The 13788-nt window shown below is 40.8% G+C and overlaps 1 protein-coding gene across 2 annotated transcripts; it reads right to left on the reverse strand.

The window, feature by feature from the left end:
- Nucleotides 1–1702: 1702 nt before the first annotated feature.
- Nucleotides 1703–6366, reverse strand: LOC309385119 (uncharacterized protein). Of its 2 annotated transcripts, none has more exons than XM_081939222.1 (2): nucleotides 5970–6366; nucleotides 1703–3956 (listed from the first exon to the last, which is right to left on the reverse strand). In XM_081939222.1, exon 2 carries the CDS (start codon nucleotides 3947–3949, stop codon nucleotides 2759–2761), a length of 1191 nt encoding a protein of 396 aa, XP_081795348.1. In that variant the 5' UTR covers nucleotides 3950–3956; nucleotides 5970–6366; the 3' UTR covers nucleotides 1703–2758. The 2 variants fall into 2 exon arrangements, with proteins under 2 accessions (XP_081795348.1, XP_081795347.1); XM_081939221.1 differs by having other exon boundaries at nucleotides 1703–3976; nucleotides 5970–6364.
- Between the last annotated feature and the right edge of the window lie 7422 nt (nucleotides 6367–13788).

A 13788-nucleotide genomic window follows, 5' to 3' on the forward strand; every position in this document is an offset into this window, starting at 1 on the left:
TTAAGGCATCTGTCTTTTTTCTCCTCATTTCTCAGAAAACGAGTCTTTCCATCTGCTCTTTAACTGAAATTAGAGTCACAGTTGCCTCAAAGGAAGGCAAGAGCTTCTCTTGCTCATGTTCAGAACAGATAAGTATTCTGATTTTTTTACTCCTTCCCCTGTGATTCTTCTCGTGTAAAGAGGAGACTATCACAGTCATCTTTCCTGGCTCCTCATTTCCCCCGTCAACATAGTTCTGTAAGTGCCAAGGAAGATTTCCATAACGGGAAGCCCTCTCTTATTCTAATAAGTTTCTTTCAAGAAAATAACCGAAAACTGAAGCTTCTCTGCTGCTAAAGTTATTCCTCCAATAGGTGGATAGTTGCCTTCCTTATGTGGGTTCGAGGGGCATCTTTATTTGTGTGAAGACCTTGCTAACTAGGGCAGCACTCACAAAGAAATACAGGTAGCCCTTGAGTTACAACTCTTAATGGAGCATGCTTATTACGGTCAGAAGTCGGTATGATCTCTAAAGAAATTGTCTCATTATTGACCCCACTCTTTCCCCACCCAATACATTTGTCATTAAATGGGGCGTCTCAAAAGTGGGAGACTCTGGGAGGCCTCATGCAGGCACAGACCTACCTGCATTGGGCCTCCCAAGGGCTCTCCCTACCCCGAGATACCCTCTGCTCCAATTCCCACTCTTTGGGGTTCCCACAGCCCTATGGACCTCCCCCTTATCTCAGTCCATCACAATTGCATACTTACCTTTCAAAGATCCGCAGAGCTAAGGAGATCAAGATAGGGAAGGAGGACAGGTCCAATCTGTTCCTGGTCCACGTGGCAAAATCAAGAAGAAATCCTGCCCATTTCCCTTTTATTGTTAGCCTTAGCTCCCCCCAGCACTAGCTGTATTAGCATAGCTAGAGCCTGGGGGGAGCCAAGACTAGTCATAAAAGGAAAACCGTCAGGATTTATTTTCCTCAATTATGCCACATGGCCTAGCAATGGCCCAGCAAGAGCAGCCTGCCTGCTTCCTTCCCCTGACTTCCTGAATCTCTTCAAAAAGTGAGCAATGACCGGGGCGGGGTGACATATGTGGAACCTGGTGGGGAGGCAACGCAGGCCTAGTGTCTGTGGGGGCCTTGCCGCGCAAAATGGAGGGGGGGGGAATAGGTAGGTGGACATGCTGCAGCATTTCTGTGGTTGGTCAGTCTATGAGGGCACTGCAGGCATTGTAACTTTGGAACGAGGTCATATGTAGAGGGGTTTTTTTTGGGGGGTGGGGAGAGATGTCTGCTGTAACTTCAAACGGTCAACCTTCATAACTCGAGGACTACCGGTATAAGAAGAACTCACATTTTCCCATCAAGGGGTGAGAAAATTATCCCCAACCCAAGGAGAAACACAGTAATAGTGTCCGTAGGGAGCACATTTAAGCTGTTCAACCTGTATAACCTTCGCAACATTATAAACAAATAAGGGCTATAATTCCCCATACTACAAATTTTACGGGGCTGACTTACACCAAGAAAATACTTGCCAAAGGCCAACAAGCAAGAATCTCAGTGACGACATGGAAACCGAAGCGTTTCCGATGCATATTTCAGTCTTTTAGCCACTATCCTATTGTCACTTGACAGAGAAATGTACTCCAAAAATGTTCAATAAACGCCACTAAAAGGTAAAACAAATAATAATAGAAAAATAATGACATTGATAATTTAAACCTCTTGATATTGTCACTACAAGCCTACAAATGCATGGCAGGTGACCAGGCTACATAAGATGCCAGATTGTTCTTCAGTAATACCAAGGAAGGCCATCTGCTTTTTGTGCTTCTTAGGGTGTAACATGACATCCGTGGATACAGATGCCAAGAACCGGAGCTCATATCAGATCCTTCAACTGTTTCACCCAGCACTTTTATTCCGATTAGCAGTACTGTTCTATGGCAACAGTCTTTCCCACTCATGTTATCCAAGATGTTTTAAGCTGAAAAAGCAAGGGATTAAAACCAGGACCTGCTGTGGCAGCTTGAAACCATGAAGCAGTCCACTGAAGGATGTATGTCAATCTCATGTTTTTAATATTATTATTTGCTGTTTTCACGTGCTACTAGCAAATAAAAGAGATTGAGCTCATCAGAGTTTGATATGAGTGCTAATTGTTTCTCCTCCACTGCTATCAACACAACTTTTCTCAGCTTCCAATTCTTTCAATGTGGAAACGTGAGGGATAGTAGAAGGTTAAGATATTCTGAGAATTCCAGGGGGAAAGTAATGGCTGATCTGCCTGAAGGTGTTTGAAATGCGGTGTCATTTTCAAAATCATGACAAGGAAAAGAATATTCCAGGGAAGATTCTAAGATCCTTAAGGTGTTTGAAATGCGGTGTCATTTTCAAAATCATAACAAGGAAAAGAATATTCCAGAGAAGATTCTAAGATCCTTAAGGTGTTTGAAATGCGGTGTCATTTTCAAAATCATAACAAGGAAAAGAATATTCCAGGGAAGATTCTAAGATCCTTTTAGGATCTTGGATGGAAAAGAGGGAATCTTGAAAGTGGATCTTAACCAGTGCCAGGGAAGAAAACATTGCAAAGGCATCCTGGTAACATATCCAAATCTTTTTTATATTCTTGCAGGTTAGGTTCAAGGGATTTGGACAAAAGGTCCTACAGGAGATGAGGAACAAATTGCTATTTGAGACATCCATCACTATTTCTTCAGGGGCTGTAATAGAGAGGAACTTTGCAGAGAGCTCTTCTTTAGAAATTACACCACGTGGGTTTTTTGATGCCTAGTCAGATGTGAATTCCGATTAAATCTCTTCCCGCACCTGAGGCACATATAAGGTTTCTCGCCTGTATGGATTCGCTGGTGCTTCTTGAGACATGAGCTTTGGCTGAAGCATTTGCCACATTCTGTGCATTTGTAGGGCTTCTCCCCTGTGTGAATCCTTTGATGCTGGATCAGATCGGAGATCCCGCGGTAATTTTTCCCACACTCAGAACAGAGATAGGGTTTTTCTCCTGTGTGAATTCTCTTATGAACGACGAGGTGAGAGCTTTGGGTAAAGCATTCACCACATTCTCTGCAAATGTAAGGTTTCTCTGCAGTGTGTATTCTCAAGTGTCTGATAAGATGGGAGCTGACCAGAAAACCTTTCAAACAGACAGGGCACCCAAAAGGCTTTTCCCCTGTGTGGATTCTTTGGTGAGCAACAAGATTAGAGCTCACGCTAAAACTCTTCCCACAGTCGGGGCATTTATATGGTTTCTCTCCAGTGTGTATTCTCTGATGTGCAATCAGGGTTGAGCTTTGGGAAAAGCTCTTGCCGCACTCGGGACACGTGTAAGGTTTCTCTCCTGCATGGATTCTTTGGTGCTTCACAAGGGCGGAGCTGTCACTGAAACGTTTCAAGCATTCGCGGCAAACATAAGGTTTCTCTCCGGTGTGGGTTCTTCGGTGCCTGATAAGCGGTGAACAGCGCTTAAAGATTTTTCCACAGTCAGGGCACTTATAGATTCTTCCACCCTTCCGGGCTGTGGCTTGGTTGGGTTCTCCAACAGTTCCTGCCCGTGGCCTTGTTTTACAATGTCTCTTTCTTGGCATGTAACCTGAGATCTCAGGACCAAGTTCACTATCACAGGGTATTTCATTCCCTTGGATTTGAAAAACATTGATTTCATATTCTTCCAGAAGGGAAGTTTCATCTGGAAGAAGTACCTCCTCTTTTACTAGGTTTTCTTCATTCTCTGGGAGAATCACCTCTATTTTCACCAGGCTTTCCTCATCATCCTCTTCTTCTTCCTCCTCTTCCTCCTCCTCCACAAATATTCTCTCTTCTTTCACCAGGTGTTCTTCATCTGTTATAATTGTGAATATTTCCTCTTCTTTTACTTCCTCCTCCTCCTCTGATAGAATTTCCTCCTCTTTCACCAGATTCTCCTCTTCTCCCATCATCTTTAACCTGCTTGAACAAAAGGATTCCTGAAATATACAAGCCATAGCATCAACAAGTTAAAGTTAGGAAATCAGGAGCACAAGGGAAGGGGGGGGGAGAGGGGAAGTGAGGCAAACAAAAGCTAAAAAATTAAACAAGAAGTAGATTTTCTATATTAAAGAAACCATACTATGAGGTTTTACTCACTCAATCATTACTATCTAAAGCAGGATTTGGTACCCTTCAAATCTATTTTATTCTTAAAAATGAGCAAAATTCTATGACTCAGTCTCATGATTCAATAGCATTCTACAGCACGAAAATAACTATTACCTCAGTAATTTGTACAACAGTCCTGTAAGGTGGGTCTTTTGTTGCAAATTATGCAGCCGACAGGTAATATTTTCCCAAATCTGACTAGAAAAGCTGACTGAACCTGTCTAGAGCTTGGAAATGTGTTTGTGCTATTGCAGGGTGACCAATGGCTGATCATAGTAAATTTAACTAAGGCAACATTGTGAAGCATAGCATTTCAGAATGTGCTAGGAAATTTCTGAGTCAAATATAAGCAAGGCATAAATTCATAGCCTTGCAGTGCCTTGAATGTGGTTGTAAATTGCATAAAATATAGTAGGACTTACTTCTAAGTAAGCATGTTCAGGATTGTATTGCATTTGGCCTTAAATATGCTCAAGGCCCTCACTTTCCAAATAAGTAAGTATAACTGATGAAATATTTGATAAATTTATAGGATTATTCTAAGGATGTATGTGTGTATAATTATTACATTATTATAACCAATACTACATTATTATTTACAATAGGGATCATCTCAGAGCATACTGAAATTGTGCTGCTGAAATTTGGCCATAAAATTACCTGATTTCCAAGACATGATATCTAACTTAAAAATGGAAATACAATTTTTAGGAAATAAGAAAGAAGGTGAAAGATTCCTATTTTCATTCTTAAAAACTCTCAAAAGACCAAATATAATGAAAAATATGGTCCAAAAATGTTCAATTTTCTCCTTCCAATGATGTAAAAAACCTCTTTGACTCCTTAGCTGGTTGGGCTGATGAACCTGGGATCCCAATCTCTCAAACTGCCTATTTTGGATATTAAGGTACATGTTTTAGGAACACTGCAATCAGAAATCTAGTTCTTCATTGTTTTGACAAGGTCATTTGCAGGAAACTCTGTGTTTCAGTCCCTTGACCTTGAAAGGAATCTACAAGAAATCTCAGGGACTGCTTCTGTCAAAATTGACTTAAAGCATGTCCTATCAAAGGAAGATTGTGTATCCCAATCTATTTGAACTCCCCAATGGCCATTTAGGGGCAATTTAAATAATCCCATAAAATGGAACCATTGTTAGAGAATCCTCCCCTACCCGCCCCCCAACCAAAGTACAAATATGAGTTAATCTTTTTTCAATCTGATGCCCTTCAGAAATATTATTGCAGCTCACAGCTCACAATGACCACAGACTTTTCTGACTGGAAAATCTGGAAGCTGCTGTAATACAACTCCTGGAAGAAAAGAGGTGGCTGGTTTAGGATGGCAGGAGAACTTTCATTCATCCATCTTCATGGTGAGCTGGTCCTGCACTCTTGGGTCCTATTTATTGCACAGACATTCTACTTATTTTAATAAAAGATTCTGATTCCAAACAAATACCTATGAAGATTGGAAGCGTTTGATGCAACTTATTTAATTGATCACAGAACGGTGGAGTAAAGATGCTCTCTATTTCCCCCTCACTCCCTCCCTTCTTTCATATCCAGGGGTTGAGCCCTGACGTTTCAAGGTAACCTTATCTGCCACTTCGTTGTGCTTAGTTCGCCTAAATTCGACGGGAATTTTGCCCCTAGAAAACGTGTCAGGGCTGCAAACGAAGACGAAAACGAGCCTAAGGCGCCTAGCGGGTCGACGCAAAATTCGTCACGAACAATGCACTCCTCTCCCGTGTCTAATACAATAAAAACTACCCTATTTATTGAACCCCCCCCCCCCCATATATGGTTTCCAAAACGTTACCTGTGGTTGCTGAAGAGTTAATAGCTGCAGCGCCCCGGGAAAGCGAAACGACCCTGAGCTGCGGCGGTTTTCACTCCGGTCCGGTCGTGCTCCCGGTGAACCAGCAATCTAGCGTCTATCCCCGGCCCAGCTCATGGGGAGTTGGGTGGGCGTAAACCTCAAAGGGAGCGGATTCTGCAAGGGCTTCGCGACGCACTTTCGACGTTAAAGTAACACGGGGGAAATTAAATGAGAAGATACATAAACGAACACACGAGTGGAAGAGCGGGCCGCCTCTCTCCTTTTGTTCTTTCTTTTCTTTTCCCCACCCCGGATCTATTCCTCTGGATTCGTCCGCGGTTGCTGGCCACGCACGGCCCCGCGGTCTTGAGCCAACCTCTTCCTGTGCCGTTACGGTTTCTAAGCCGGACTGCAACCATCTACGCTTCCGCAGCTAAACTGCTCCTCGAGTCGCCCGTGGAATAATAAAACATAAATAAACTGATTTTTAAGGAGCTGTAGTACGAACGTCCTGGACTTGTCACAAGCAGATTTCCGCTTCATGTGTCATTAGGTTTCTTTTATCTGTTCACACGTGTGTGGGAATAGAAGGCAAGGTTCGCGTGCGTTTTAAAATCGTGGTTGGTTAAGCAAAGACGGGCTTCACATAAGCATACGAAACCGAAGACAAACCAGTGTTTAGGGTTTTTTTTAAGCGCAGTGTATGAATCCAACCATTAAAAACACTAGTTAGAACCAGTTTAATGAAAGGAGGCAAATGATTTCCCCCTTTGTAAGGATTCTCAAAGTTCTCTCTCCTCAGGGGTAATAAGATTTAGAATTTGTTTTTGGTGACTCCTTATCAACTTTTCAGGTCGACCGTCTTCGCTTGAGGAGTGAGAGGAAAACTTAATTCATCATTAATTCAGCAAGTGATTTCCAGATCAATGGATAGCTTGTGCAATTATATCAACTCTGGGCATTAGCCTAACTATAATGACCTGTTAGCGGTGTTATTCTTGATATGTAGAAAATAAGCTGTTTATTATCTTTATCTTCACTTTTAATTTTTAGCAGAATTTGTTCTTTATGTATTATAGATTTATGGTTTTTTTTTAAATGTTAACTTTAACAAAAAATAAAATGGATTAATGGATAACTTAAAACACTAGGCCCCTCAATTTATCAGTTAGGAAAAATAAGAAAAGAATCTTCATTCTGATTTTCTGTCTCCCCTTCCATCAGGCAATGCTCCTAAACATGAGCATTTTCCTTGTAAGGAAAAATCTGGCATTATAAAGAGCCTAATTACTTGATGCCATTTCTTGAGCCATTAATCTTTCAGATATTCAGGTTAGGGCTATCATATCTGGGCAGCAGTACATAAATGTACTGCTTATTCATCTCTTATTTCCCATTTAAGAGATGAAAAGAAAGTACAATAAATGTCAGTTTGAAGATTAGAATTACTGCATATCCCCAGGCAGTCTGGTTAGATAGGGCAGACTTGATGGGAAAAGCTTAAACTGTTCTAAATGTGTCTTTTATTATGAAAATGAAGTCTGTTTCTGTTCTAGGGACTCACTGCCATTGCCAGTCTTGGGTTAGGGAAGGGGCAGGGAAGCAAAAGGCAAGGCATCCTGCTTATGATTTGCATGTGTGTATGGGACAATTCATTTGCACTTTAGAGAATAATTTTTATTTAAACTGTGTATTGCAAGCTTAAGATTTCTAGAAACTGCTTTTTTGTTATTTCTGCCATGTTCTGCTCTCTAAGCAGCCTACCATACACACTGCCCATGAGGCAAATTCCACACTGGCTTAACCTCAGAATTTTGAAGTATCAGAAGCTGACTTTAAGTTTGGATGTCACAAATTCTTGGACTAGCTTGTTACAGCACAGTCCTGTGCATATCTACTCAGAAGGGATTGCAGAATTGGGCCTAAGGAGTTGTTGTCCATTGCCACTCTTCTTCTCTTTTCCTGGCTACTTATGACAAGGAGGGGACACTTTACTCATAGGGAGGGAAGTTTTGGGGTGAGGGGTGCTGGCTAAAGTACTGTTTCTACTCTTTCCCAGTGTGAAGGGAAGCAATGGAAGTCTTTCAAGATTTCACTGCTTTATGAAATCTTGGCAGCTGTGCTGTAATTGTTCAAGAACTCTTTGCCTAGTCTCTTTTGGACAGTGACACCAGGGCTCTGTTGAATCTTTTGTGTAGTGGTCACTTCTAGTCTCTGCCTCGCCTCTTGAGTTATCTTAGTTGGAACAACAGGGTGGTCCCTGGCAATCTTTTCCAATATCTTAATTTGTGATCAGCTCTGTTGACTCTTGTATTTTTATTCCCATCTGTTTTCCTGCAGCTGCCAGCAAAATCCAGTTCTTAATTAGCACCTACTATACAAAAATAGTCATGTTTTTTGGTAGAAATGTGAATTCTCTGTTCAAAATATCTACACAGCTATTACCACAATGGCACAGGGAAAGATTTAGAAATAACCAGTCAACCCTAAATCAGCAGCATTCATACCTAAACATTATTGCAATTTCATCATCTAAAAAAGAAAAAAGAAAAAAAGAAGAAGCATAAATGAATGATTCTAAATCCCTGTTCTGACAAGTTCACTGGACATCCAAAGCCTTCAAATAAGTATATCGAATAAAATCCCAAACATTTTTTTCAGTATTTTGATATCTGCCCCCACATTTCCATTTACTGGGCCATTGATTTCAATACACAAAACCCAAGAGAGATGTTTATGTTGACAAGAGGGTACAAATCAGATCAAACGGGAGGTCACTCAAATTAAAATTGAATCCTGGGGCTCTTTAAAAAGTTCTGCCATGGCTATGCTGGCAGGGAATTCTGGGTGTTCTAGTACTAACTCATATGGAAGCACCTAGTTGAAGAAAGTTGGTGGTGCACTCCTGAGCACAGCTTCTGAATAGGGGCTTCCATTCCATCATGATGGACAGGTTAAACAAGGGGTTGGTTCAGCATATCATACCACACCTTAATAACACAAAATAGCTCCTATGTCTACAGCAATCTTGTAAGGTGGACCCCTCATTTGCTTATTTATATTTTTTATTTATTAATTTTTTTTCCACTCATCTATTATCTTTTCTTCATACAGTAAATCCGGAGCTTGTTTTCTGGTGGCTTCTATTCAGACAACAGACAGTGAAGTACTCTGCTACGCATTTGAATTGACCAGACAGAGCTACTGCATACATTTATAGAATATAGAATTCTTTATTGGCCAGGTGTGATTGGACACACAAGGAATTTGTCTTTGGTGCATAGGCTCTCAGTGTACATAAAGAAAAATAAAATAGAATACATTCATCAAGAATCATAAGATGCAACACTTAGTGATAGTCGTAGGTTACTAATAAACAATCAAATGATACTAGGGGAAAAACACAATATAAAATTTAAAGATACAAGCAACATAGTTATAATCATAAGTAGGAAGAGATAGGTACTAGGAAGGAAGAGAAGAATAATAGTAATACAGTCTTCATAGGTAATATGACAGTGTTGTGGGAATTAGTTGTTAAACAGAGTGATGGCATTCGGGGAAAAACTGTCCTTGTGTCTAGTTGTTCTGGTGTGCAGTAGCCCTATAGCGTCGTTTTGAGGGTAGAAGTTGAAACAATTTTTATCCAGAATGTGAAGGGTCTGTAGTTACTTTCATATATTTTATATATTATATTTGTATAATATAATTGTATACATTATATTTGTATAATACTGTACTGCAAGATTGCTATGCATTGGCGAGCAGCTTGAGTTTGAGTTTACAGTATAAAAGCCCCTTGAGATGCTTTGTAGGAGGGAGTATAGTTTCTTAATGGAATAACTGAGTTGAAAGGGACCTTGGAGGTCTTCTAGTCTAACTCCCTGCTCAAGCTTGGAAACCATCTACTATTTTAGACAAAGGACTTGCATAAACGAGCTGAGCCAATCCTGGCTCCGAAGCAGAGCGAGGCTGTGAAGGGCTGCCTCTCCAGAAGTCTTGCTTCCTCCGATTCAGCTAGACATGAACAGACAAACCTATGTAATCGAGTCCACTCCCTACCCCCTTTGTAAGGCAGCTGAGTCTTAAATCGAGAGCGGGGGAAAGAAAAAAGGCAAGGACAGGAAGGCAGCCTATCTTCTTTTCTATTTCCGGGCTCTTCTAGGAATCCCAGCACTGTTGATCTCACCCTTGGCAATTTTTCGAGGCATCCGCAGGGACAGTTGTAATCTCCGTTCTATGGGTGAAACTTCTCCAAGCATATGGTTAGAGTATCTTGTGCTGTCGGAAAAGAGGAGGTCCTTAAGGTTTAGGTTCAGAGGCTAAATTACCGCCCTTCCCAGAACACGCCCTCCAGATGTTCCAGATCACAATATTTCCTAATAGATGTGCACAATACGAGACTGGGGTGGAGGATAAGAATTGTCTCCCCAACACATCTGGAGGAAATGAATTTGTGTGAAACTGAAACTATGATTGCCTGTACTGCTTGTATTGCTCTTGGCTGTCCCAAGGATTTGCAAGAAACTGTTTATAAATTGGATAATCTGGATGTTATTTCTTTCCTGTGCTTTAATAACATTGCTTTTTCCAAAAGGCACATTTAGGTCTTACATGTTTAAGCATTTATATATTTATAAATATAGTATCTATACCTTATTTCTATTGTACATCACAAGTAATGAATTTGACTTAATCTCAGTAGACATTGTGTTTCAGGTCTACCACCTCCTTGATATGAGTTGGCTATAGCCTTTTTCTCTCTCTCAACAGGCTTTTGGGGCAAAATCTGGTGGCAGATTCTTGATAATCTGTTACTTTGAAAGAAACAAGATGCAAACTTATTACAATACAGATGCAGCCCATTCAGTCTCTTTTCTAATAAGCATTACATTCTATCTTTATCCCTTCTTCTTCATGGGCCATCTCATGGAGTGTATATCACTGTTTCTAAAAGTGTGATCCCAGGACCCTGGTGAGTCCCCCCAAGATATGCTCAGGTCTGTGAAATCAAAGTTATTAGCTAAATATTGAAGATAGTTGCAAAAACATTTTAAAAATGTGCCCTATTTAGTATTTTTTTAAAGAAAGTGTTCAGAGAGCAAAAAAAATAAGAAACCATGGCAACACATTCCATGATTTGCAAGTAGAAAATGCCACATTCATCCCCGATTCAAAAGACTAGTTCCAATGCTTTGGCTGGATATATGAATATTTTATTAAGGCAGGACCATTCCAGTGAAAGCCTTAATACCACTGATAAAAATCTCAGAATCAAGAAGCTTTTCCAAGAATATCTCAAGCAATGATTATCTTGTCAATGTTTATTGCCACAATCAAAAGGAAACTCAATGTAATGTTGCTATTTTTAAATTAAAGATACTTCTATGGTCCTTTTAAATTTCATGGATTACTTCATCACTATTCTATCTGATTTACATGTTCTGTCTCTTGGGGTCAACATGGACGCAACCATTTGCTGAACCAAGAAAACTGTTCAAATAGAAAAGAAACTAAACTGTAAGAAAACTAATTTAATATAGGTAAATAGGGTGAATTGGTTTTTTTTTTAATTTCAGTTTTTTCCCATTCATTCCCATCCTAATATTTTCCCTTCAACATATTTCTTTCATCTTCCAGAAAAGACTCCATCAAACATACGTAGGTATCCTTAGTTGCGATTGAAATTTTACAAGTCTGCACATTGGGGCCTTATTTATTATGCAGTTTTGTTCAGGAATTAAGAGTCATTTTAACATTCAGATTAAAATGAGCTGGGCCATTTGTGGTTTGGTGTGCTGTGGGAATCCTGACATTGTTTTGGAATGTTGTGCAAACTGGACCAATCCTATTAAGCAAGAGTATGATTTCATTGGAGACAGCATACCATATAAAAGCAGTAGTTCAGTTTTGTCAACTGGGGTCGCGGTGTTGCATGCTATGTAAACCAGCTACTGTAGTGTATTGCCTGTTAACCTCTAAATTAAAACTGGCTAGCAATAAGAATGTCATTTCTTCACACATACTCTACACTACAGACTTGCTTGGATGTGCAAAAGAGCTAACAGCTTCCTACACCCTCTTTACAATTATTAGCAGTTCAAACACAGTGGAGGTACGGCTGCACCTTGCTGTTCACCCCAGACCTCACTGTGATTTTTCAGAACTTATAGCAGGGTGCTCTTTTCTGGCAGTAAATACAATACAATACAATACAATACAATACAATACAATACAATACAATACAATAGTAGAGTTGGAAGGGACCTTGGAGGTCTTCTAGTCCAACTCCCTGCCTAGGCAGGAAACCCTAAACCCTATAAATGATGGGAGTTGGAGTAGTAGTAACCAAGAGAGTGATAAAAAGGCTTGAAACACTGGTGAAAAGGAGAAAGAGAAGTCAGATCAGAATTCAGGCTCCATGTAACTGACTGCAGTCAGGAAAAAAGAACATTTGCAAAGACCCTGAACCAGACACCCGAATTGACGGTGCTTCTACCTCTCTGAACATGTAAAACCATTGTTAAACACTATCATAAATGCACCCAAAGCATGGTCATGTGATTACAGAGGGGGCCTGACTCTCACAACATCAAATCCTGGCTCTAAGTCCCCTTTGCCAGGTGGGTCATAATTTGAAACAGTCACTAAGCAACCAGTCGTAAATTGAAGGCTACCTGTATAAGGATCCTCATTCTTCAGAGATCTTTCAAAAGGTGTCTCTGTGTCAAAAAAATTAAGATGGCAATGCATTTTAAAAAGGGACAGGGCCTTGAATGCATCATCTTGGGGTTTTAACCTCCTACCTGTGGAGACCCTCTGGTTCTTGCACTCAAGTATATCCAAAGGGACACCTCTGTATACTTTATCCTTTATGTGGGCGTGGTGTCCATGGGGTATGAGGCTGACACCACTGTGTGCCCCACCCCACCGAGTTTTCATGTGTTTGGGAAACCGCATACATGGGATAAAATGGACCTGCTGATCTTATTTATGTATACTTGACAGTCCTTTGGGTTCAAAGAAGACACACTGTTGTGCAGTTCATCTGTGTACACAGAGGTGGCTTTGCAGTCCCAGCCCAGCAGCGCAGTCTAACACAATGGGGACCCTGAAAGTCCATTGTAGTAAGAATTGTGACCCAGCCTGTACGGCATGCCTAAAATAGCAATTCTGCTGACATCAGCTTCATTTACTGCCAAGAAAGAATGCTGATTCACAAAAGCTGTGCAGGCAGAGCCCGCTGGACCCCAAAGAAAATATGACTTCTGCAACAGAGTGGTCAATGCCTGCAATACTCTACCTCAGTGTTTCTCAACCTTGGTGACTTTAAGTCCTGCTGGGGGATTCTGGGAGTTGAAGTCCACAGGACTTAAAGTTGCCAAGATTGAGAAACACTGCTCTACCTGATTCAGTGGTTTCTTCCCCAAACCCCCATAACTTTAACCTTAGAGTTAGTGTGTCTACCATGGACCTCACCCCATTTCTAAGAGGTCTGTAAGGGGCATGCATAAGTGCACCAACCTCCCTGTCCTAATGTTTCTTTTTTATTCGTATCCATTCCATGTTTATACATATATAGGGGTGAAATTCAGCAGGTTCTGACAAATTCCAGAGAACCGGTAGCGGAACTTTTGAGTAGTTCTGAGAACCGGCAAATACCACCTCTGGCCTGCCCCAGAGTGGGGAGGGAATGGAGATTTTGCAGTATCCTTCCCCTGCCACGCCCACAGAACCGGTAGTAAAAAAAAAAATTGAATTTCACCACTGATATATATGTCGTCTAACACATGTTTGACGAAATAAACAAATAAAACCA

The sequence above is a fragment of the Natrix helvetica genome (genome assembly GCF_964273705.1).
Source record: "Natrix helvetica genome assembly, chromosome: 1".
Lineage (NCBI taxonomy): Eukaryota > Metazoa > Chordata > Lepidosauria > Squamata > Natricidae > Natrix > Natrix helvetica.